This window comes from Pleurodeles waltl, chromosome 7 (genome assembly GCF_031143425.1).
Source record: "Pleurodeles waltl isolate 20211129_DDA chromosome 7, aPleWal1.hap1.20221129, whole genome shotgun sequence".
Classification (NCBI taxonomy): domain Eukaryota; kingdom Metazoa; phylum Chordata; class Amphibia; order Caudata; family Salamandridae; genus Pleurodeles; species Pleurodeles waltl.
The window spans coordinates 1,028,162,262-1,028,186,668 of NC_090446.1; the positions used below are offsets into that span (position 1 = coordinate 1,028,162,262).

Below are 24,407 nucleotides of genomic sequence, written 5' to 3' on the forward strand. Positions count from 1 at the left end.
ACATTTAGTGCCCTCCTTCCATAAACTGGTTTGCACCAGTCCAAGGATCCCCGATCCCTACTCTGGCACGAAACGGGACAAAGAAAAGGGGAGTTACCACTCCCCTGTCCCTCACCACCTCAGGGGTGGTGCCCAGAGCTCCTCCAGGTGAAGACTTGATTCTGCCATCTCGAATCCAAGGTAGGCAGAGGCCTCTGGGAGCATCTGAGTGGCCAGGTCAGATAGGTGATGTCACAGCTCCCTCCAGATATGTGGTCACCCTGCTAGGTGACCAATCCCCCTTCCTGGGCTATTTAGGGTCTCCCTCTTGGGGGGTGGGACCTCAGATTCGACATCCAGGAACTGACATTCTGCAACTACAGCAACAACTCCGCACTGCACCACTGTTTCACTGACTCCTTCCAGCAACTGCAACACTTCCCCTGCTGTGCATCCTCTGAGGGCAGCGAGTCTGCACAAGTAAGAAGGAAGGAATCTCCCTTGGAGTGAAGGAGTCACTCCCTTGCATTCGCTGACACCAACTGGAACAACGAATGGCTACGTGGATCCTCTCCCCTCCGCAACCACGTGGATCCTGCATCACAGGTGGTGGTCTGAAGTGGTCCTTTTTACCAGCTGTCCAACCTCGGAGACAGTAAGCCCTTGCCTCTCTCCTTGCAGGACAGTACCCCTGTGCACCACGACTCTTGCAACTACCAAGGCTTGTTTGCTCCTCCTCCAGGGATCTTCAGGCTCCGTATAGCCCCAGCCTCCAGCACTCCTGCTTGCAAAGCACAGTCTCCTGCTTGCAAAGCACAGTCTCCTGCTTGCAAAGCACAGTCTCCTGCTTGCAAAGCACAGTCTCCTGCTTGCTGTTCCAGTGATGTGGGACTCCTCTTCAGGTGTGCTGAGCGGGCCTCACTGCAACTCCTGTAGCTACTGCCATTGGGTTGCCTGTGGGGGCTGTCTCCTCTTCTTGTGACTCTCCCAGCTGCTGAGACACACTCTGGACTCCCCTCCTTAAGTCTAGTCCCCTGAACCTTGTTGGTTATCGTTAACCTTGCAAACCTTCTCCATCTCTTGCAGTTGCCATGGCTTGTTGGTGGTTTTCCAGCCCCACTGACTGCATTTCGAACGCCAACGTTGGACATCACTTGCATCACTTCTGGGACTTCTTTTAATCTCCTGTGCTGCTGTCCTCCTTCGTCCACAGTCAACCTGCTCCTGCATCCACAGAAGTGTTGGTAGAGGTTCCTACCACAACCAGACACCCCATTACGAACTGGACTTTGCCCCTTCCTTTGCAGTGCCTCTTCTGTAAGGATCCACCTGTAGGTTCTTCCAGTCTTGGTTAGGTCTTGCATAATTCATTTCAAAGTCCTCCTGTTAGATTTGGGGAAAACCAGGTACTTAACTCTGCTTTTCTGGTTGCTGGGGATCACTCTGGTACTCACCTCTTGGGGTTCCTAGTTCCTCCAGCTCCCTTCTACTGAGTCCACTTCCTTGGAAAGGAGGCTGCCTTTCACATTCCACTTTTTTAGTATATAGTTTGACCCTCCCCTAGGGCCCTCACTGTTAACCTACACTATTGACAATGCTCATTGCTTTCTATGTTCTTTATTGATTGATAATGTGTACATAATAGGGTGTTTACTTACTTCCATTTGGGGGACTGCCTATTCAGAATTTGATATACTATAATAAAGTACATTTATTTGTGTAACACTGTGTGATTCTTTCATGTGTGATAGTGCTGTGTGACTATAGTGGTATTGCATAAACTTTGCATGTCCCCTAGATAAGTCTTGGCTGCTCATCAACAGCTACCTCCAGAGAACCCTGGCTTCCTAGACACTGCCTACACTTCACTAATAGGGGCTTCCCTGGGCCTGGCATAAGGTGATAACACCATAGGTGCTCACCACATACCAGGCCAGCTTCCTACAGCAGAGAGGTCCAAGGACTTGGGCATCTCCATGAGGGAAGTCACGACACCCAGCCCCTTTGCAAAAAGCCAGATGTTCTTTGCCAGACATGGTGTCTGAGGAGCACCATCGATGAACCACTCTGCCACGAGTCGGTCATGACCAAGCCCCCGCGTATAGTGAACTTAGCTGCTTCTCTCCCATCTGTAACTGCTTGGAAGACAATGGCTTGGTGTAGGAAGTTGGCTCTGTATGTGCTATTTCAAAGTAAGGAATAGCATGCACAGAGTCCAGGGGTTCCCCTTAGAGGTAAAATAGTGGTAAAAATAGATAATACTAATGCTCTATTTTGTGGTAGTGTGGTCGAGCAGTAGGCTTATCCAAGGAGTAGTGTTAAGCATTTGTTGTACATACACATAGACAATAAATGAGGTACACACACTCAGAGACAAATCCAGCCAATAGGTTTTTATATAGAAAAATATCTTTTCTTAGTTTATTTTAAGAACCACAGGTTCAAATTCTACATGTAATATCTCATTCGAAAGGTATTGCAGGTAAGTACTTTAGGAACTTCAAATCATCAAAATTGCATGTATACTTTTCAAGTTATTCACAAATAGCTGTTTTAAAAGTGGACACTTAGTGCAATTTTCACAGTTCCTAGGGGAGGTAAGTATTTGTTAGGTTAACCAGGTAAGTAAGACACTTACAGGGTTCAGTTCTTGGTCCAAGGTAGCCCACCGTTGGGGGTTCAGGGCAACCCCAAAGTCACCACACCAGCAGCTCAGGGCCGGTCAGGTGCAGAGTTCAAAGTGGTGCCCAAAACACATAGGCTAGAATGGAGAGAAGGGGGTGCCCCGGTTCCGGTCTGCTTGCAGGTAAGTACCCGCGTCTTCGGAGGGCAGACCAGGGGGGTTTTGTAGGGCACCGGGGGGGACACAAGCCCACACAGAAATTTCACCCTCAGCGGCGCGGGGGCGGCCGGGTGCAGTGTAGAAACAAGCGTCGGGTTCGCAATGTTAGTCTATGAGAGATCTCGGGATCTCTTCAGCGCTGCAGGCAGGCAAGGGGGGGATTCCTCGGGGAAACCTCCACTGGGCAAGGGAGAGGGACTCCTGGGGGTCACTTCTCCAGTGAAAGTCCGGTCCTTCAGGTCCTGGGGGCTGCGGGTGCAGGGTCTCTCCCAGGTGTCGGGACTTTAGGTTCAAAGGAGTCGCGGTCAGGGGAAGTCTCGGGATTCCCTCTGCAGGCGGCGCTGTGGGGGCTCAGGGGGGACAGGTTTTGGTACTCACAGTATCAGAGTAGTCCTGGGGTCCCTCCTGAGGTGTTGGATCGCCACCAGTCGAGTCGGGGTCGCCGGGTGCAGTGTTGCAAGTCTCACGCTTCTTGCGGGGAGCTTGCAGGGTTCTTTCAAGGCTGCTGGAAACAAAGTTGCAGCCTTTCTTGGAGCAGGTCCGCTGTCCTCGGGAGTTTCTTGTCTTTTCGAAGCAGGGGCAGTCCTCAGAGGATGTCGAGGTCGCTGGTCCCTTTGGAAGGCGTCGCTGGAGCAGGATCTTTGGAAGGCAGGAGACAGGCCGGTGAGTTTCTGGAGCCAAGGCAGTTGTCGTCTTCTGGTCTTCCTCTGCAGGGGTTTTCAGCTAGGCAGTCCTTCTTCTTGTAGTTGCAGGAATCTAATTTTCTAGGGTTCAGGGTAGCCCTTAAATACTAAATTTAAGGGCGTGTTTAGGTCTGGGGGGTTAGTAGCCAATGGCTACTAGCCCTGAGGGTGGGTACACCCTCTTTGTGCCTCCTCCCAAGGGGAGGGGGTCACAATCCTAACCCTATTGGGGGAATCCTCCATCTGCAAGATGGAGGATTTCTAAAAGTTAGAGTCACCTCAGCTCAGGACACCTTAGGGGCTGTCCTGACTGGCCAGTGACTCCTCCTTGTTTTTCTCATTATTTTCTCCGGCCTTGCCGCCAAAAGTGGGGCCTGGCCGGAGGGGGCGGGCAACTCCACTAGCTGGAGTGTCCTGCTGGGTTGGCACAAAGGAGGTGAGCCTTTGAGGCTCACCGCCAGGTGTGACAATTCCTGCCTGGGGGAGGTGTTAGCATCTCCACCCAGTGCAGGCTTTGTTACTGGCCTCAGAGTGACAAAGGCACTCTCCCCATGGGGCCAGCAACATGTCTCGGTTTGTGGCAGGCTGCTAAAACTAGTCAGCCTACACAGATAGTCGGTTAAGTTTCAGGGGGCACCTCTAAGGTGCCCTCTGTGGTGTATTTTACAATAAAATGTACACTGGCATCAGTGTGCATTTATTGTGCTGAGAAGTTTGATACCAAACTTCCCAGTTTTCAGGGTAGCCATTATGGTGCTGTGGAGTTCGTGTTTGACAGACTCCCAGACCATATACTCTTATGGCTACCCTGCACTTACAATGTCTAAGGTTTTGTTTAGACACTGTAGGGGTACCATGCTCATGCACTGGTACCCTCACCTATGGTATAGTGCACCCTGCCTTAGGGCTGTAAGGCCTGCTAGAGGGGTGTCTTACCTATACTGCATAGGCAGTGAGAGGCTGGCATGGCACCCTGAGGGGAGTGCCATGTCGACTTACTCGTTTTGTCCTCACTAGCACACACAAGCTTTACCAGCAGTGTGTCTGTGCTGAGTGAGAGGTCTCCAGGGTGGCATAAGACATGCTGCAGCCCTTAGAGACCTTCCTTGGCATCAGGGCCCTTGGTACTAGAAGTACCAGTTACAAGGGACTTATCTGGATGCCAGGGTCTGCCAATTGTGGATACAAAAGTACAGGTTAGGGAAAGAACACTGGTGCTGGGGCCTGGTTAGCAGGCCTCAGCACACTTTCAATTGTAAACATAGCATCAGCAAAGGCAAAAAGTCAGGGGGCAACCATGCCAAGGAGGCATTTCCTTACACAACCCCCCCCCAAACGAAAGAGGATGAGACTAACCTTTCCCAAGAGAGTCTTCATTTTCTAAGTGGAAGAACCTGGAAAGGCCATCTGCATTGGCATGGGCAGTCCCAGGTCTGTGTTCCACTATAAAGTCCATTCCCTGTAGGGAGATGGACCACCTCAACAGTTTAGGATTTTCACCTTTCATTTGCATCAGCCATTTGAGAGGTCTGTGGTCAGTTTGAACTAGGAAGTGAGTCCCAAAGAGGTATGGTCTCAGCTTCTTCAGGGACCAAACCACAGCAAAGGCCTCCCTCTCAATGGCACTCCAACGCTGCTCCCTGGGGAGTAACCTCCTGCTAATGAAAGCAACAGGCTGGTCAAGGCCATCATCATTTGTTTGGGACAAAACTGCCCCTATCCCATGTTCAGAGGCATCAGTCTGCACAATGAACTGCTTAGAATAATCTGGAGCTTTGAGAACTGGTGCTGAGCACATTGCCTGTTTCAGGGTGTCAAAGGCCTGTTGGCAGTCCACAGTCCAGTTCACTTTCTTGGGCATTTTCTTGGAGGTGAGTTCAGTGAGGGCTGTCACAATGGATCCATATCCCTTCACAAACCTCCTGTAATACCCAGTCAAACCAAGGAATGCCCTGACTTGAGTCTGGGTTTTTGGAGCTACCCAGTCCAGAATAGTCTGGATCTTGGGTTGGAGTGGCTGAACTTGGCCTCCACCTACAAGGTGTCCCAAGTAAACCACAGTTCCCTGCCCTATCTGGCATTTGGATGCCTTGATAGAGAGGCCTGCAGATTGCAGAGCCTTCAAAACCTTCCTCAGGTGGACCAGGTGATCCTGCCAGGTGGAGCTAAAGACAGCAATATCATCAAGATAAGCTGTGCTAAAGGACTCCAAGCCAGCAAGGACTTGATTCACCAACCTTTGGAAGGTGGCAGGGGCATTCTTTAAACCAAAGGGCATAACAGTAAACTGATAATGCCCATCAGGTGTGGAGAATGCTGTCTTTTCTTTTGCTCCAGGTGCCATTTTTATTTGCCAGTACCCTGCTGTCAAGTCAAAGGTACTTAGAAATTTGGCAGCACCTAATTTATCAATGAGCTCATCAGCTCTGGGAATTGGATGGGCATCTGTCTTGGTGACAGAATTGAGCCCTCTGTAGTCCACACAAAACCTCATCTCTTTCTTTCCATCTGTGGTGTGAGGTTTGGGGACTAAGACCACTGGGCTAGCCCAGGGGCTGTCAGAGCGCTCAATTACTCCCAATTCCAGCATCTTGTGGACTTCCACCTTGATGCTTTCCTTAACATGGTCAGACTGTCTGAAGATTTTGTTCTTGACAGGCATGCTGTCTCCTGTGTCCACATCATGGGTACACAGGTGTGTCTGACCAGGGGTTAGGGAGAAAAGCTCAGGAAACTGTTGTAGGACTCTCCTACAATCAGCTTGCTGTTGGCCAGAGAGGGTGTCTGAGTAGATCACTCCATCTACTGTGCCATCTTTTGGGTCTGATGACAGAAGATCAGGGAGAGGTTCACTCTCTGCCTCCTGATCCTCATCTGTTACCATTAACAGATTCACATCAGCCCTGTCATGGAAGAGCTTAAGGCGGTTCACATGGATCACCCTCTTGGGCTCCTGCTTGTGCCCAGGTCCACCAGGTAGGTGACCTGACTCTTCCTCTCTAGCACTGGGTAAGGGCCACTCCATTTGTCCTGGAGTGCCCTGGGAGCCACAGGCTCCAGAACCCAGACTTTCTGCCCTGGTTGGAACTCAACCAGTGCAGCCTTTTGGTCATACCAAAACTTCTGGAGTTGTTGGCTGGCCTCAAGGTTTTTGGTTGCCTTTTCCATGTACTCTGCCATTCTAGAGCGAAGGCCAAGTACATAGTCCACTATGTCCTGTTTAGGCTCATGGAGAGGTCTCTCCCAGCCTTCTTTAACAAGGGCAAGTGGTCCCCTTACAGGATGACCAAACAGAAGTTCAAAGGGTGAGAATCCTACTCCCTTCTGTGGTACCTCCCTGTAAGCGAAAAGCAGACATGGCAGGAGGACATCCCATCTCCTTTTGAGTTTTTCTGGGAGCCCCATGATCATGCCTTTTAATGTCTTGTTGAATCTCTCAACTAAGCCATTAGTTTGTGGATGGTAGGGTGTAGTGAATTTATAAGTCACTCCACACTCATTCCACATGTGCTTTAGGTATGCTGACATGAAGTTGGTACCTCTGTCAGACACCACCTCCTTAGGGAAACCCACTCTGGTAAAGATACCAATGAGGGCCTTGGCTACTGCAGGGGCAGTAGTCGACCTAAGGGGAATAGCTTCAGGATACCTGGTAGCATGATCCACTACTACCAGGATGTACATATTTCCTGAGGCTGTGGGAGGTTCTAGTGGACCAACTATGTCCACACCCACTCTTTCAAAGGGCACCCCCACCACAGGAAGTGGAATGAGGGGGGCCTTTGGATGCCCACCTGTCTTACCACTGGCTTGACAGGTGGGGCAGGAGAGGCAAAACTCCTTAACCATGTTGGACATGTTGGGCCAGTAGAAGTGGTTGACTAACCTCTCCCACGTCTTGGTTTGTCCCAAATGTCCAGCAAGGGGAATGTCATGGGCCAATGTTAGGATGAACTCTCTGAACAGCTGAGGCACTACCACTCTCCTAGTGGCACCAGGTTTGGGGTCTCATGCCTCAGTGTACAGGAGTCCATCCTCCCAATAGACCCTATGTGTTCCATTTTTCTTGCCTTTGGACTCTTCAGCAGCTTGCTGCCTAAGGCCTTCAAGAGAGGGACAGGTTTCTTGTCCCTTACACAGCTCCTCCCTTGAGGGTCCCCCTGGGCCTAAGAGCTCAACCTGGTAAGGTTCAAGCTCCAAAGGCTCAGTTCCCTCAGAGGGCAGAACTTCTTCCTGAGAAGAGAGGTTCCCTTTCTTTTGCTGTGTTGCAGTTGGGTTCCAAACTGACTTTCCTGTTCTCTTGGTAGGCTGGGCCATTTTTCCAGACTCCAGCTCTACTTTTTCACCCTGTGCCTTGCATTGTGCTCTTGTTTTCACACACACCAGTTCAGGGATACCCAGCATTGCTGCATGGGTTTTTAGTTCTACCTCAGCCCATGCTGAGGACTCCAGGTCATTTCCAAGCAGACAGTCCACTGGGATATTTGAGGAGACCACCACCTGTTTCAGGCCATTGACCCCTCCCCATTCTAAAGTAACCATTGCCATGGGATGTACTTTTCTCTGATTGTCAGCGTTGGTGACTGTGTAATTTTTTCCAGTCAGGTATTGGCCAGGGGAAACCAGTTTCTCTGTCACCATGGTGACACTGGCACCTGTATCCCTCAGGCCCTCTATTCTAGTCCCATTAATTAAGAGTTGCTGTCTGTATTTTTGCATGTTAGGCGGCCAGACAGCTAGTGTGGCTAAATCCACCCCACCCTCAGAAACTAGAGTAGCTTCAGTGTGGACCCTGATTTGCTCTGGGCACACTGTTGATCCCACTTGGAGACTAGCCATACCAGTGTTACCTGGATGGGAGTTTGGAGTGGAACCTTTCTTGGGACAGGCCTTGTCTCCAGTTTGGTGTCCATGCTGTTTACAGCTATGACACCAGGCCTTTTTGGGATCAAAGTTTTTACCCTTGTACCCATTGTTTTGTGAAGAGGCTCTGGGCCCACCCTCCTGTGCAGGTTTTTGGGGGCCTGTAGAAGACTCTTTACTATTTTTATTTTTGGTTGTCTCATCACCCTTCTGCTGGGGAGTCTTTGTGACCCCTTTCTTTTGGTCACCCCCTGTTGAAGTCTTGGACACCCTAGTCTTGACCCAATGGTCCGCCTTCTTTCCCAATTCTTGGGGAGAAATTGGTCCTAGGTCTACCAGATGCTGATGCAGTTTATCATTGAAACAATTACTTAACAGGTGTTCTTTTACAAATAAATTGTACAGCCCATCATAATTACTTACACCACTGCCTTGAATCCAACCATCTAGTGTTTTCACTGAGTAGTCAACAAAGTCAACCCAGGTCTGGCTCGAGGATTTTTGAGCCCCCCTGAACCTAATCCTGTACTCCTCAGTGGAGAATCCAAAGCCCTCAATCAGGGTACCCTTCATGAGGTCATAAGATTCTGCATCTTGTCCAGAGAGTGTGAGGAGTCTATCCCTACACTTTCCTGTGAACATTTCCCAAAGGAGAGCACCCCAGTGAGATCTGTTCACTTTTCTGGTTACACAAGCCCTCTCAAAAGCTGTGAACCATTTGGTGATGTCATCACCATCTTCATATTTAGTTACAATCCCTTTAGAGATTTTCAACATGTCAGGAGAATCTCTGACCCTATTTATGTTGCTGCCACCATTGATGGGTCCTAGGCCCATCTCTTGTCTTTCCCTCTCTATGGCTAGGATCTGTCTTTCCAAAGCCAATCTTTTGGCCATCCTGGCTAACTGGATGTCCTCTTCACTGGGGCTATCCTCAGTGATTTCAGAGGTGTTGGTCTCTCCTGTGAGGGAACCAGCATCTCTGACTATTATTTTTGGAGTCAGGGTTTGAGGGACCCTGTTCTCCCTAGATAGGACTGGTAGGGGGGAATTGTCCTCCAAGTCACTATCCTCTTCCTCTGAGTTGCCACCCTCAGAGGGGTTGGCCTTTTCAAACTCTGCCAAAAGCTCCTGGAGCTGTATTTTGGTAGGTTTGGGGCCCATTGTTATTTTCTTTATTTTACAGAGTGACCTTAGCTCCCTCATCTTAAGATGGAGGTAAGGTGTGGTGTCGAGTTCCACCACAGTCACATCTGTGCTAGACATTTTGCTTCTAAAAGTTGGAATACTTTTTAAGAATCTACAACTGGTTCTAGAATCTAATTCAAACTTTTACAAACTTTTAAACTCTAAAAGAAATGCTAAACAGGATCTAACACAAGGCCCTAGCAGGTCTTTTAAGAATTTAGAAAACTTTTCAAATTGCAAAAATCAATTTCTAATGACAATTTTGGAATTTGTCGTGTGATCAGGTATTGGCTGAGTAGTCCAGCAAATGCAAAGTCTTGTACCCCACCGCTGATCCACCAATGTAGGAAGTTGGCTCTGTATGTGCTATTTCAAAGTAAGGAATAGCATGCACAGAGTCCAGGGGTTCCCCTTAGAGGTAAAATAGTGGTAAAAATAGATAATACTAATGCTCTATTTTGTGGTAGTGTGGTCGAGCAGTAGGCTTATCCAAGGAGTAGTGTTAAGCATTTGTTGTACATACACATAGACAATAAATGAGGTACACACACTCAGAGACAAATCCAGCCAATAGGTTTTTATATAGAAAAATATCTTTTCTTAGTTTATTTTAAGAACCACAGGTTCAAATTCTACATGTAATATCTCATTCGAAAGGTATTGCAGGTAAGTACTTTAGGAACTTCAAATCATCAAAATTGCATGTATACTTTTCAAGTTATTCACAAATAGCTGTTTTAAAAGTGGACACTTAGTGCAATTTTCACAGTTCCTAGGGGAGGTAAGTATTTGTTAGGTTAACCAGGTAAGTAAGACACTTACAGGGTTCAGTTCTTGGTCCAAGGTAGCCCACCGTTGGGGGTTCAGGGCAACCCCAAAGTCACCACACCAGCAGCTCAGGGCCGGTCAGGTGCAGAGTTCAAAGTGGTGCCCAAAACACATAGGCTAGAATGGAGAGAAGGGGGTGCCCCGGTTCCGGTCTGCTTGCAGGTAAGTACCCGCGTCTTCGGAGGGCAGACCAGGGGGGTTTTGTAGGGCACCGGGGGGGACACAAGCCCACACAGAAATTTCACCCTCAGCGGCGCGGGGGCGGCCGGGTGCAGTGTAGAAACAAGCGTCGGGTTCGCAATGTTAGTCTATGAGAGATCTCGGGATCTCTTCAGCGCTGCAGGCAGGCAAGGGGGGGATTCCTCGGGGAAACCTCCACTTGGGCAAGGGAGAGGGACTCCTGGGGGTCACTTCTCCAGTGAAAGTCCGGTCCTTCAGGTCCTGGGGGCTGCGGGTGCAGGGTCTCTCCCAGGTGTCGGGACTTTAGGTTCAAAGGAGTCGCGGTCAGGGGAAGTCTCGGGATTCCCTCTGCAGGCGGCGCTGTGGGGGCTCAGGGGGGACAGGTTTTGGTACTCACAGTATCAGAGTAGTCCTGGGGTCCCTCCTGAGGTGTTGGATCGCCACCAGTCGAGTCGGGGTCGCCGGGTGCAGTGTTGCAAGTCTCACGCTTCTTGCGGGGAGCTTGCAGGGTTCTTTCAAGGCTGCTGGAAACAAAGTTGCAGCCTTTCTTGGAGCAGGTCCGCTGTCCTCGGGAGTTTCTTGTCTTTTCGAAGCAGGGGCAGTCCTCAGAGGATGTCGAGGTCGCTGGTCCCTTTGGAAGGCGTCGCTGGAGCAGGATCTTTGGAAGGCAGGAGACAGGCCGGTGAGTTTCTGGAGCCAAGGCAGTTGTCGTCTTCTGGTCTTCCTCTGCAGGGGTTTTCAGCTAGGCAGTCCTTCTTCTTGTAGTTGCAGGAATCTAATTTTCTAGGGTTCAGGGTAGCCCTTAAATACTAAATTTAAGGGCGTGTTTAGGTCTGGGGGGTTAGTAGCCAATGGCTACTAGCCCTGAGGGTGGGTACACCCTCTTTGTGCCTCCTCCCAAGGGGAGGGGGTCACAATCCTAACCCTATTGGGGGAATCCTCCATCTGCAAGATGGAGGATTTCTAAAAGTTAGAGTCACCTCAGCTCAGGACACCTTAGGGGCTGTCCTGACTGGCCAGTGACTCCTCCTTGTTTTTCTCATTATTTTCTCCGGCCTTGCCGCCAAAAGTGGGGCCTGGCCGGAGGGGGCGGGCAACTCCACTAGCTGGAGTGTCCTGCTGGGTTGGCACAAAGGAGGTGAGCCTTTGAGGCTCACCGCCAGGTGTGACAATTCCTGCCTGGGGGAGGTGTTAGCATCTCCACCCAGTGCAGGCTTTGTTACTGGCCTCAGAGTGACAAAGGCACTCTCCCCATGGGGCCAGCAACATGTCTCGGTTTGTGGCAGGCTGCTAAAACTAGTCAGCCTACACAGATAGTCGGTTAAGTTTCAGGGGGCACCTCTAAGGTGCCCTCTGTGGTGTATTTTACAATAAAATGTACACTGGCATCAGTGTGCATTTATTGTGCTGAGAAGTTTGATACCAAACTTCCCAGTTTTCAGGGTAGCCATTATGGTGCTGTGGAGTTCGTGTTTGACAGACTCCCAGACCATATACTCTTATGGCTACCCTGCACTTACAATGTCTAAGGTTTTGTTTAGACACTGTAGGGGTACCATGCTCATGCACTGGTACCCTCACCTATGGTATAGTGCACCCTGCCTTAGGGCTGTAAGGCCTGCTAGAGGGGTGTCTTACCTATACTGCATAGGCAGTGAGAGGCTGGCATGGCACCCTGAGGGGAGTGCCATGTCGACTTACTCGTTTTGTCCTCACTAGCACACACAAGCTGGTAAGCAGTGTGTCTGTGCTGAGTGAGAGGTCTCCAGGGTGGCATAAGACATGCTGCAGCCCTTAGAGACCTTCCTTGGCATCAGGGCCCTTGGTACTAGAAGTACCAGTTACAAGGGACTTATCTGGATGCCAGGGTCTGCCAATTGTGGATACAAAAGTACAGGTTAGGGAAAGAACACTGGTGCTGGGGCCTGGTTAGCAGGCCTCAGCACACTTTCAATTGTAAACATAGCATCAGCAAAGGCAAAAAGTCAGGGGGCAACCATGCCAAGGAGGCATTTCCTTACACTTGGACTCCTCCGGGACCTGTGGCAGCACTTGCGCAACCATTTCCCCCACAGAGTGTGAACATAGTGGCCCAATAATCATGCAGTGTTTACTGGCCACAATAACAACAGGGCTGGTGCAAGAAAATATATTCTTTCCCAAGCTCTCCAGCCTCTTGGATTCCTTGTCCAGGAGAGCTACAAGGAACATGCTATGGGAAGTGCTTTTGATTCCAACAGTGCAAACAATAATTTAAAGATAGTGGGCATAGGTTTGATGTCATGGGGGTTGCTATTCCCCTTACTGGTCCACTAACAAGAGGAAAAAAAAGACAGAGGGACAATTCCTGTGAATTAAAAAAAGATTTGGTTGCAAAGTTGAAGCTTTCCCTTCATTTGACAGTCATAAAAGATAACCCTCCATTTCAATCTGCAGTTATAAGTTAAGCAATCTCAGTATCAAAAACTGCAATTCAAAATAAGTTCTTTTTCACTCACCTAATATAGACACCTTGCTTAGAAATTCTTCATACATTTTTCTCTTTCTCAGTGTGCTTCCCTGAAATATAGGAAGAACATAAGAGTTAAACGATGATAGACATAAGGTGCCTTTTCATTCTAGTAATTTATGTTACAAATGAAATTGGTTAATTACCTATAACTGTAGTACTCCAGTATTGGTATCTTTACTAGATTCACATGCTCGAAGGATTCCCACATCGTCAAATTGGGAGTCCCACGGTACTTATAATAAAGCAATGCACATCAGTATAATGGGCACTAATGGCAATTAACCATTGACTTTATAGACTATGTACTTTCTTTAAAAAAAGCCACCAAAGTATACACCTTAGCCAATCAGGTGACAACATCCTCTAGAACACTTTGAAGAGAGGCAGAGACCCTCAGATTTTCAAGCACAAGTGTACAATTGTAATCCTAAAGAAAAGGGAAATCCTCTTAGGGGATAAGGGTGGGTAGCATGTGAATCTATAAAGGATACCAATATTGTAGAACTACAGTTACAGGTAAGTAACCAATTTCCTTCTCCAGGATTGGACGTCCTATAGATTAACATGCTTGAATCTGAATAGTCAGCAGTAAATCAGTTAATTTAAGAGAAATGCATCTTTGTATACATATATAAATGTCTGTACATATACATAATAAGATATATATGTATAAAATTAAAAAACAAAGGTTACGGGGACGTTACAGTTAGGCTCACATTTTAAAAGTACCAATTCATAGAAATTCATCAGTTAGAGTTATCTCAAATAACCATAACTCGCGCCCCTGGTATGCACAGTTTCCTGCTAAATAAATTTACTGCAAATGTTACATTGATATTATCAATTATGTTATCAAAGATATCATGAGTGACGTATTATGTGGGGTAATTAACAGTGCATGGTGAGGGCATGAGTTGTAGTTACATCAGGGTACAAGTTATAGTTACTTGAAAGAACTCCATCTATAACTGCTGAATTTCTATGGTTTTGTACAAGTAAAGTCAGGACCTAACTAACGTCCCGGTAAAAAAAAAAAAATCACTCAATATATTTATATATCAATATAGAAATAAAGCAGATGGTGGGAAACAGTTGTTAGAGGCTTTCCTTAGTGGAACAGATGTCGTCATACTACTTGACCCACAGCCGCATCAGTCTTGTCAGACTCATCAAGGCAATAATGTTTCGTAAAGGTGTACCTACTAGACCATGTTGTTGCTCTGCAGATGTGTTGGATAGGCACACCAGCAAACAGAGATGGAGACAGCTCTGGTGGAATGGGCCTTAACTGCGGTTCGCAATGGTTTTCCTGATTGTCTGTGGCAAAACTGAATGGCGGATGAAATCCATCTGGCAATGGTTTGTTTGGAGACTGGATGACCCTGTCTGAGGATACCATATGTCACAAATAATTGAGCACATTTGCAAATATGATGGGTTCTCTGCAAATAGAACTTGAGACATCTTTTGACGTCCAAAGAGTGTAATGACGTAATTGCAATGGTTAGTGGATATGGGAAAATAGTCTTTAGCACTATTGGCTCATTTAAGTGGAAGTCCGAAGGCACCTTTGGTATAAATCTGGGATTGGTCTGAAGGATTACCCTTATCGGATTTGAACTGAAGAAACAGTTCTTTTATGGTAAAAGCTTGAATGCTGCTGACCCCCTTGGCCAATTCCAGAGCTAGAAGAAGTGCGGTCTTCCAAGTGAGGTACTGAAGATCTGTTTTGTAAATGGGTATGAATAGAGCTTTCATAAGCTGACCTAAAACCACAAACAGTAGCTGTGATGGCAGTGGCGTCTTCACTTGGGAATATGTCCTGGACGGGCTTTTTAAAAATTGTTTTATAATTCTGGGGACCACATAGACTTTGTATTATTAGAACGTCTAAATCTGGAAATTGCCCCCAGATGTACTCTAATGCAAGGATGGGTTAATCCTTGTGCTAGATTTAGTAAACAAGGGAGAATTTGTTCTGCCAATAAAGGAGAAAGGATGAATGTTGTGCTCTGCACACCAGATGCAAAATCTCTTCCACTTGCTTTTGTATGTTTTGTTAGTGGTGTCCCCTCTTGCCTTTGCCAGTATCTCCATGCAGTCTGAAGGAATATCTAACCCAGCAAATTCATTTTACTTAGGAGCCAAGCTGATAAGTGTAGTGAGGTCGAGTTGGGATGACGGACCTGGCTCATCGTCAGCAGTGATGATATTGGTTTGAGCTGAACATGAGATTGTTCTAACAGGAGCAGGAGCTCAGTGAACCAAAACTGTTTGGGCTATCTTGGGGTAATGGCAGGGTTTCCCTCTTCAATTTTCCAAGAAACCTTAGGATCAAAGGGATCAGGGAAAAAGCTTAGATTCCTCACCATCTCATTGAAAAATGCAAGATTCCCCCACAATTCTTTCTCGGGATTCAACTTGCAAAGAATTGCCAGTTTTGTTCTCCCTGTCGCAAACAGACCTAATTTTGGTTTGCCCAAACGATGGAATAGGTTATCCAGAATGTGCTAATTGAGCTCCCACCTGTGGCAGGTGATGCTGATCCTGCTTAATGAGTCCGCGAGAATGTTGGCACATTTTTGGCCATGATTTTTATTTGATGTTGTAGAGCCAATTCCACAACTCCTGTGCTTGAATAGATAGGCCTGGTGAGCACGTTTGTCCGTGCTTGTTGATATAGAATATGCTGGTGCAATTACCTGTCCGAATGAACACAGATGAGTATGCTAACTTCGGTAGAAAAGGTTTTAACGCCAAAGCGATGGCTCTCAGCTACAACAGATTTATGTGCTATTTCAATTCCTTGGAATCCCATTTGCCCCTTAGCGTTAGAATTTGCAGATGGGCCCCACCCAACCTTCCAGCAATACATCTGTTTTGACATATTTGGGGATTTGTGCCAGAAATGATAGCCCCTCTGATAGATTGGATAGTCTGGTCCACCATATCATGGCTTGTCACTATTGCAGTGATGCCAACAATAATGCCCTCGAACAAACCTGGAGTCTGCAGCCACTGCTTGCCCAATTCCTCTTGGGAGTAGTGGCATTCGTAGATGGCAGTTCAGGATGAGAAGAGTGCATAAGGAAAGCATTCAGAGGAGTGACTTGTATATGCGGACAGAAACAGACTTTTGTGTAGTTAAATTATTTCGTAGCTGTCACATTTTTTCTGGTCTGTCCAGAGCGGTGAATGCTTTGTTTGGTCCCAGAAATGTCAATGTTGTCATCAAGGTCAAGAAAGATTTTTGAAAGTTGACTGCAAGACCTACCTTGCAGAACAATGCCAGACAGTATGCTGCGTCCTTTAATGTATGCGCTTTTATCACCCAGTAGTCCAGGTATGGAAAGACCTGAACTCCACTCTGTCTGAGATAGACCGCCAATGGAGCTAATACCCTGGTGAAAATGTGCGGTGTTAATTTCAGTCCAAATGGGAAGACTGTAAACTGGTAGTGCATGCAGGCCACCTTGAAGCATAGAACTTTGCAGTCTTGGGTGATGTGATATATGAAAATATGCATCCTGGCGGTCTAAGACAGTCATGTGATCTCCTGGCCTGAGGAGCTGAAGGATATCCTACCTAGAGTGTCACCAATCAGGAAGATTGCTTCATCAAGTAATTTGTGTTAGTCTAAAATAGGGCGCCAATCTCCTGTCTTCTTAAAAATGAGGAAGAAATGAGAATAGAACTCCATTCCCTTCTGTGGTTTCGAGACTATTTCTATCGCTTCTTTCCGCAGCATACTGGATACTTCAACAAGAAGTTGTTTCAAGTGCGGAAGGGGTGGTACCTTTGATGGGGTACTGGACGGCATCTTTGGAAATTCTAGGATATGACCTCTTGCGATTAGTTACAGCACCCATTAGTAATGAGGTAACACTGATGGAAATGGTGTGCAATCTGACCCGCCAATGGAGAGGGTGAGTTGAGCAGGGTAGCCGGCATTTTGGATTGGTCACTGCTTTTTTGTTGGAATACCTGTCTCGGAAAGAAAACTTTCCTCTAGTGGGATGCTTATGTGTCACTGATGGTGGCTGTCTGAAAGTTTGCTGGTACAGATATGTTTGATGGTACTGAGCCTGACAAGACTGGTATTGATTTCTGTAGGGTTAAAAAAACAAAAACAAAAAACACCTCTACAGGAATATGCTCCTCTGTCTATAGTTCCATAAAAAGGCTGTTTGCAAAACTGAAGACTTCTAGGGATTTAGGAGGAACCGTATCTGATCAGCTATGCTGGGACCCACCTGTGGATGCAGTGTGGACAGTAGACTTGATGGCTGTGAAAGAGGCGTTCTGGGAGGAGGCGATGGTGCTGGTCTTGGGGTCTGCTTCACAGGAGCATTTCCACTGGGTCAGGAAGCCTGCGATAATAGTTCTGGAGCATATGTTCCAAGCCGATCACTAAAGACTGGCATCTGAATGGATTGTTCCTGATGCTTTTGTTGTGAAGGCGAGTTTCAGAATGGTCACTCATAGTATAATAATAGCCATCACAGTATTGCCCTTCATCATCTTCATCTTCCTGACCCTTGACGTTAAGTTCTGATGTACTACGAGCTACCCCAAAGGGTCCATCATCATCACAGTCTTCATCATCATGAAGATGTGCTTGTGGTAGAGATGACCTTAATGAGAGAAGTGTGGGATGGGAGAATTCCTGTAGGAGATTTCTGCCTTGGAAAGATCAAGGACAAAGGTAACAAGCATCTGCAAAGCAATGGGTCTCGCGTTGGCTCGAGTTAGAGCCATTAGCGTTGTAAATTCCAAACTGGACTTTTCTTGCCACATAAATTGAAAATGAAAAATAAAACAGTTGACATAAGCCAGCCGATTCAAAGTGCCACGGCCGCCACGAGTGAGAGCATGAAGGAGACACACTAAAGGGAAAAGAAGTTTGCTCGCAGTCAAACGTATCAGCAAATGTGCAATTATCCATGTAACAGGGTCTATGGCCAAGGCAGTAACAAAACTGCCCGAAGGAGGGACAAAAAGCATTTACCAATGATAAAGGATTTTTGAAAGGCAAGCCCATGAACAAGTAATAGTGATGGGTGTGCTGTGGGCGTGGTTAAAAGTCCACAGATAGGTTACAACAGGCCAGGGCGCTTGTGTGCTTGGCCTGAAAATGTTGTCGCCAATGAGGATTTTTGCAGTGTTGAATTGTCACCCAGATTCCTTGTTGACGAGTCCCTCATCAACAGAGGGTCCCTCGATGTAGATTTAATCGCCGACAATTTACGAGCAACGGATTCTTCATCATCGACCGTTCACTCAGAGTATTGATCATAAAGGTGTCCCTCGTCTGCATGGGCTTCATTGCGATGGGTCTGTCATCAACAGTGTTCTCATAGTTAACGGTTCACTCATTGACGTAGTGTTCTTTGTCGGTTCCCTCACCGATGGCAACTTTGTTGGGTTTAGGGGCACCAATGACAGTGACTGAAGGCATGGTTATTCTTGTAGTAGCGATAGTAGTCGACGACTGTGACGATGAAATTATCATGGGTGTCGATGCTGTAGTACACGTCGATGTTGAAGTCGTAGTAGCCACCATCAACAAGCAGTCGATGACGCCAGAGTGAAATCTTATTTCGTCATGAACGGTAGAGATAGCGAAGTCTTTTTTGACTTAGTTTTCTTCAGAGAAGGAGTATTAGGCTCAAAATAAACATTTTCTGAAGGAACTTTTTCCTTTTTTAAGGAGGATGAGTCTTGTGTTGGCCAGATGAGATCTGATGGGATTTCTTCATGATTTTTTATAGGCTGAAGTGAAGGTTGTTTTTCAGCAGATCTGTGTCTTTTCTTAGATGACACAGTGTTAGAAGACTCATCACTTTCCTGTCCAGAGAGGTGTTTCATGAGTTTTTAGTTTCTGGAACCAAAGTAAAAGTCTGCCTTTCCTGTCCTTCAGCTTCTTTTTGGAAAAGTTGTGACAAATTTTACAATCCTTCACCTTATGTTCTTGATGAAGGCAATGTATTCAATTCTTATGTGAATCCTCAGAGCGGAGCCTCTTTTTGCTGCAGCTGTTGCAAGCTAAGAAAATTCAGTTTTTAGCTGGTTCTGACATGACGGCCAGTCAGAATACATATCTAAATAAAAAAAATATATAAAAAAAATATATATGTTTTTTTTTTGTGTGTGTTTTGCTTCAGAATGTGACTGAAGATTGAAAACTGAGCAGAGCGGAGGGAGACTCCCATCATACGACATGCAGTAGAAAATCTGAGGGAATCTGCCTCTCTTGAGAACCGTCTAGACCACTGATACTCAAAGTATGGAGCAGGGTGCCGCATGCGGCCCTCATGACCTTTACATGAGGCCCCCTGATCAACAGTAGCACTGGACTGTTATTTACTCGACTCAGCACAAGCTTTAGAAAGAAGTTAAATAAATAGGCCAGCTTTATTTAAAGGCTAATTGTGCAATTTGGCCACTAGATGTGTATGCTTCACTTCCCCTACATCCACCTTACGTGCAAACACCACCCCACCCCCCCCCAACCCGACTGCCACTGCTGGCATCAATGCGGCCCTTGGTCAAATCACAGACCAAACTTTTTGGCCCCTGGAAACATTTTTGTGAGTGGCCATGTTCCTAGAGAGTGTTTTCGGCTGATTGGCTAAGCTGTATACTTTGGACTCAAAGACAACTCCAGGCCAATAGGTTTTTATATAGAAAAATATTTTCTTAATTTATTTTAGAACCACAAGATTCAGAATTCAAGCAAGTATATAAATTGTAAGGTACTTGGCATAGGTAAACATAGAACTGTGAATGAAAACAGTAATGTACACAGTTTGGCATAAAATGGCAATAAGCTATTTTAAAAGTGGACAGTGCAAAATTAAACAGTTCCTGGGGGAGGTAAGTAAAGGTTAGTTTTTCAGGTAAGTAAAGCACTTACAAGTTCAGTCTCTGGGGCATAGGCAGCCCACCATTGGGGGTTCAAGTCAACCCCAAACAAACAGCACCAGCAACACAGGGCCGGTCAGGTGCAGAGGTCAAAGAGGGGCCCAAATAACATAGGCGCCTATGGAGAATAGGGGTGCTCCGGTTCCAGTATACTAGCAGGTAAGTACCTGCGTCCTCAGGGAGCAGGCCAAGGGGGTTTTGTAGAGCACAGGTGGGGGGGTCCCACACAGGCACACAAAATACACCCTCAGCGGCACAGGGGCGGCCGGGTGCAGTGTACTAACAAGGAGTCAGGTTTGTGATTGAAATCAATGGAGGGACCCGGGGGTCACTCTGGCGATGCAGGCAGGGCACAGGGAGGCTTCTCTGGCCAGCCACCAACTGGACAAAGATGAGGGTTTTCTGCTGGTCACTCCTGCACCGGTAGTTGGTTCCTTTCAGGCCTGGGGGCTGCGGGTGCAGTGTTACTTCCAGGCGTCAGGTTCTTTGTTACCGGACAGTCGCTGTCAGGGGGATCCTCTGGATTCTCTCTGCAGGTGTTGCTGTGGGGGGTGCAGGGAGGTCATCTCAGGGTGGAAACGTCGTTGGAGTCGTCTGTCGGTAACCTTTGTGGTGTTGGTTTCTCTGGACACAGGCCGGGGGCGTTGGGTGCAGAGTGGTGGGGACTCGTGCTTCTGGAGTGAGGTGAGAGTCCCTTTAAAGACGGTTTCTTCTTCTTGCTTTGGACAGAGCCGCTGTCCACAGGAGTTTATTGGTCCTTTGGAATTGCAGGGCAGTCCTCTGAGTCGGCACAGGTCGCTGGGCCTGCAGGATGCGTCGCTGTTGCAGGTTCTTTGAATCTGGAGACCGGCCGGTAGGGCTGGGGCCAAAGCAGTCGTCTCCTTTCCAGGTCTGCAGTCCTTGTTAGGCTGTCAGGAATCTGATTTCCTAGATTCAGGGTCGCCCCTAAATAATAGATTTAGGGGTGTTTAGGGCTGGAGGGCAGTAGCCAATGGCTACTGTCCCGGAGGGTGGCTTCACCCTCCTTGTGCCTCCTTCCCTTTGGGGAGGGGGCACATCCCTATCCCTATTGGGCTAAATCCTCCAAACCAAGATGGAGGATTTTCTAAGGAGGGGGGGGGGGGGGGTCACTTCAGCTCTGGTCACCTTAGAGGTGGACCTGGTTGAGGGGGTGACTCCTCCTTGTCTTTTTCATTATCACCCCGGACTTGCCACCCAAAGTGGGGGCTGTGTCCGGGGGGCGGGCATCTCCACTAGCAAGAGTGCCCTGGGGCATTGTAACATGAAGCCTGAGCCTTTGAGGGTCACTGCTAGGTGTTACAGTTCCTGCAGTTGGGAGGTGTGAAGCACCTCCACCCAGGCAGGCTTTGTTTCTGGCCTCAAAGGGTCCAAAGGCTCTCAACCTATGGGGTCAGAAACTGGTCTCAGTGGCAGGCTGGCACTGACCAGTCAGTCCTGTACTGAAGGATTGGGTATAATACAGGGGGTATTTCTAAGATGCCCTCTGTGTGCATTTTGTAATAAATCCAACACTGGCATCAGTGTGGGTTTATTATTCTGAGAAGTCTGATATCAAACTTCCCAGTATTCAGTGTAGCCATTATGGAACTGTGGAGTTCGTATTTTACAAACTCCCAGACCATATACTTAATATGGCCACACTGCACTTACAATGTCTAAGAATGGACCTAGACACTGTAGGGGCATAGTACTCATGCAGCTATGCCCTCACCTGTGGTATAGTGCACCCTGCCTTAGGGCTGTAAGGCCTGCGAGAGGGGCGACTTACCTATGCCACAGGCAGTGTTTAGGGGGATTCCATGTCACCTTAGCCTTTTTCTCCCCACCAACACGCACAATCTGCAATGTCAGTGTGCATGTGTTAGGTGAGGGGTCCCTTAGGGTGGCACAACACATGCTCCAGCCCTTAGGGACCTTCCCTAGTCACAGGTCCCTTGGTACCTTTTCAAATGGACTTATCTGTGTGCCAGAGGTGTGCCAATTGTGGGAACAATGGTACATTTTAAGTGAAAGAACACTGGTGCCGGGGCCTGGTTAGCAGGATCCCAGCAAACTTCAGTCAAGTCAGCATTACAATCAGGCAAAAAGTGGGGGGTAACTGCAACAAGTAGCCATTTTCCTACATAGGCTATCTAGTCAATGGCTCACTTCCATTAGTGCAGATTCTACTGATGTACTTTGCTTTATTATAAGTACTGTGGGACTCCCACTTCAACGAGTGGAAATGATTCAGGCATGTAAATCTATAAAAGATCCAGCGCTAGAGAATTTAACCAACATGGTTCTGGCAGCAAGATTTCTGCTTTACACAAAAAAAACAAAAAACAAAAAACATCCATATTATGGATTTTTGTTTTTTCTCTGGGCTGATCTTGTTCTTAAGGAACATTTTAGGCATATAAGAGGGAATCCTTTTGTAATTCACTGTAAATAACGGGAAGAGCTATCATGGCCTGGCCAATTTTATGAATTTACTGCAGATACCTTTCACAGTCCACTTGCCATCATTACAGCAGACATAAAAGATGTTCCACTACACAGCCTGGCATTTTCTATGGATGTCATAATAGCTATGAGCTTTGTTTCACATTAAATTCTGGCTGCTACACAACGGTAGCATATGTGTAGTTTTTAACCAAATTTCCAGTGGCAAGAGAGAGAAGACAAGAAGTCCACATCACCATTATTGGTTATTACTTTTATGAACCACTTACCCAATCTATGAGATAAAGAGCTAAAATCTCTCCTTTTCTTTTCACAACTATGAGGTGAAGCTTAAATTTATAGGCTGGCAACTTGGTTATTTTTCAACCCTAGGAAAAACATACTCGGCATTCAACAGGTATGCTCTTATGAGGGGTCCTCAGTAAACTTCCTTGGTATTCACTTCTAAAGCAACTGGTCAGCTACCTCCGATGCATTTTTTTCAGCGGGCCTTCCAGGAAATTAAAATACAGTATAAACCAGTGGTTCACAACTTTGACGTCTGTGAACCCCTACTTTATCATTACTGGTTCCAAGGTACCGCTGGAAGTCATGGACCCAGGCCGGGGTGTTTGGGTGCAGAAGACCTTTAGCAGCGTTGCTCCTGTGTCAAGGCGCACACTGCTCTTTGGGTGATCTGCCGAAGGAGAGACAAAACAAGGCAGATGGACGGCCGAGAAGGATGCCCTGTGCAGTGCGGACATCCCTCAATGGCAAGTCTTCCGATGCACTGTTGGATGTTTTTTCACTTGGAGGGGAGATGGGATTGGTCTCAGAGCATGCTGGCCTTCTCCTGGACGGCCGCTGAATCAGTGGACCCAGTGGTCAGCAGAACGGTGGACTGGATGCTGTGGTTGGTGCCTGTAGGAAGAAGGGAAGTGGCTCCTCCACTCCAAGGGAGATGCCGATGTGCAGCGGCACTTAGGAACCTTCTCCACTGCCCACACCCTTGGTACCAGTGGTACCCTCTTACTAGTGACTCAAAAGGGTAGAGGAGTGTGTGTCAATAGTACACATTGGTACCTGGTTTTTAGGGAAAGAGCACTGCCACTTGGGACCTGTTTTTCAGTTGAAAACCTTCAGTACCAATGAGCAAAAAATGGGGGTGACCATGTCCAAAAGGGGTTCTTTCCTACAGTTATGCAGCACATTCAAGCATTATTTATTCACCGATTTGGTTGAATAACATTTGTGGTGAAATCTGCTGATTTAGTAAATTGTGACAAAATATAAAGGCAAATATAGTAAATCCACAATTATGCAGTAAATGATGTAAGCACAGAACTGCATAAATCCGACCTATTTTTCCATTAACAATTCATTCAAGGAAGTTAAACAAAACCCAAACCTTCCAATTACAATCGCTGCAAGCTGCATTTTAAACAAAACAGCTTTTTCAAGCTAACTACTACAAAATAAACATGCCATATAAAAATAAATATGCTGATTTGTAATGTGCAGTTCAATCCAATTTTGCCATCGCTGAGCTCTCGAGAAATTTACAAATCACTCCACTTTAGATCTTGTGGTTTAGGATTTTACCAAAACATCTTGGTGGCATTTCTGGACCATATTACAGGTACCGTAGCCCCACTCCCTAGCTCCATTCTGTTGTCAACAGCAAACAAGGGGAACAAAACAAGGCTCACGTGTACACATGTACATTGGGCACAATGAAAAAGCAACATAGAATCTAACAGTGGTGAGCGAGCTGCTGAAACGTTGAGGTTTGATGCACAGAAGTGGATGGAACGCAGTTTCTCCTCCAAAAGATTCAACTTTGCTTAGCATGTACCTCACAACGATACTATTTAATGATGCTGTATCTGGGAGAAAGATGACGTTTGGCCAAAAATTGATGTGTAGCAATTAGAACTCCACAGTCATAACTGCAGCCTGGAAC

At 47.0% G+C, this 24,407-nt stretch overlaps 1 protein-coding gene across 1 annotated transcript in view; it reads right to left on the bottom strand.

Annotated features, from left to right (window-relative positions):
- Nucleotides 1-24,407, bottom strand: part of PRKAR1A (protein kinase cAMP-dependent type I regulatory subunit alpha) — a 252,595-nt gene that overhangs the window by 105,180 nt on the left and 123,008 nt on the right. Inside the window, exon 8 of the mRNA XM_069199844.1 lies at nt 13,062-13,122. Within this exon, the coding sequence (XP_069055945.1) occupies nt 13,062-13,122 (61 nt within the window). The remainder of the gene's footprint in view (nt 1-13,061; nt 13,123-24,407) is intronic.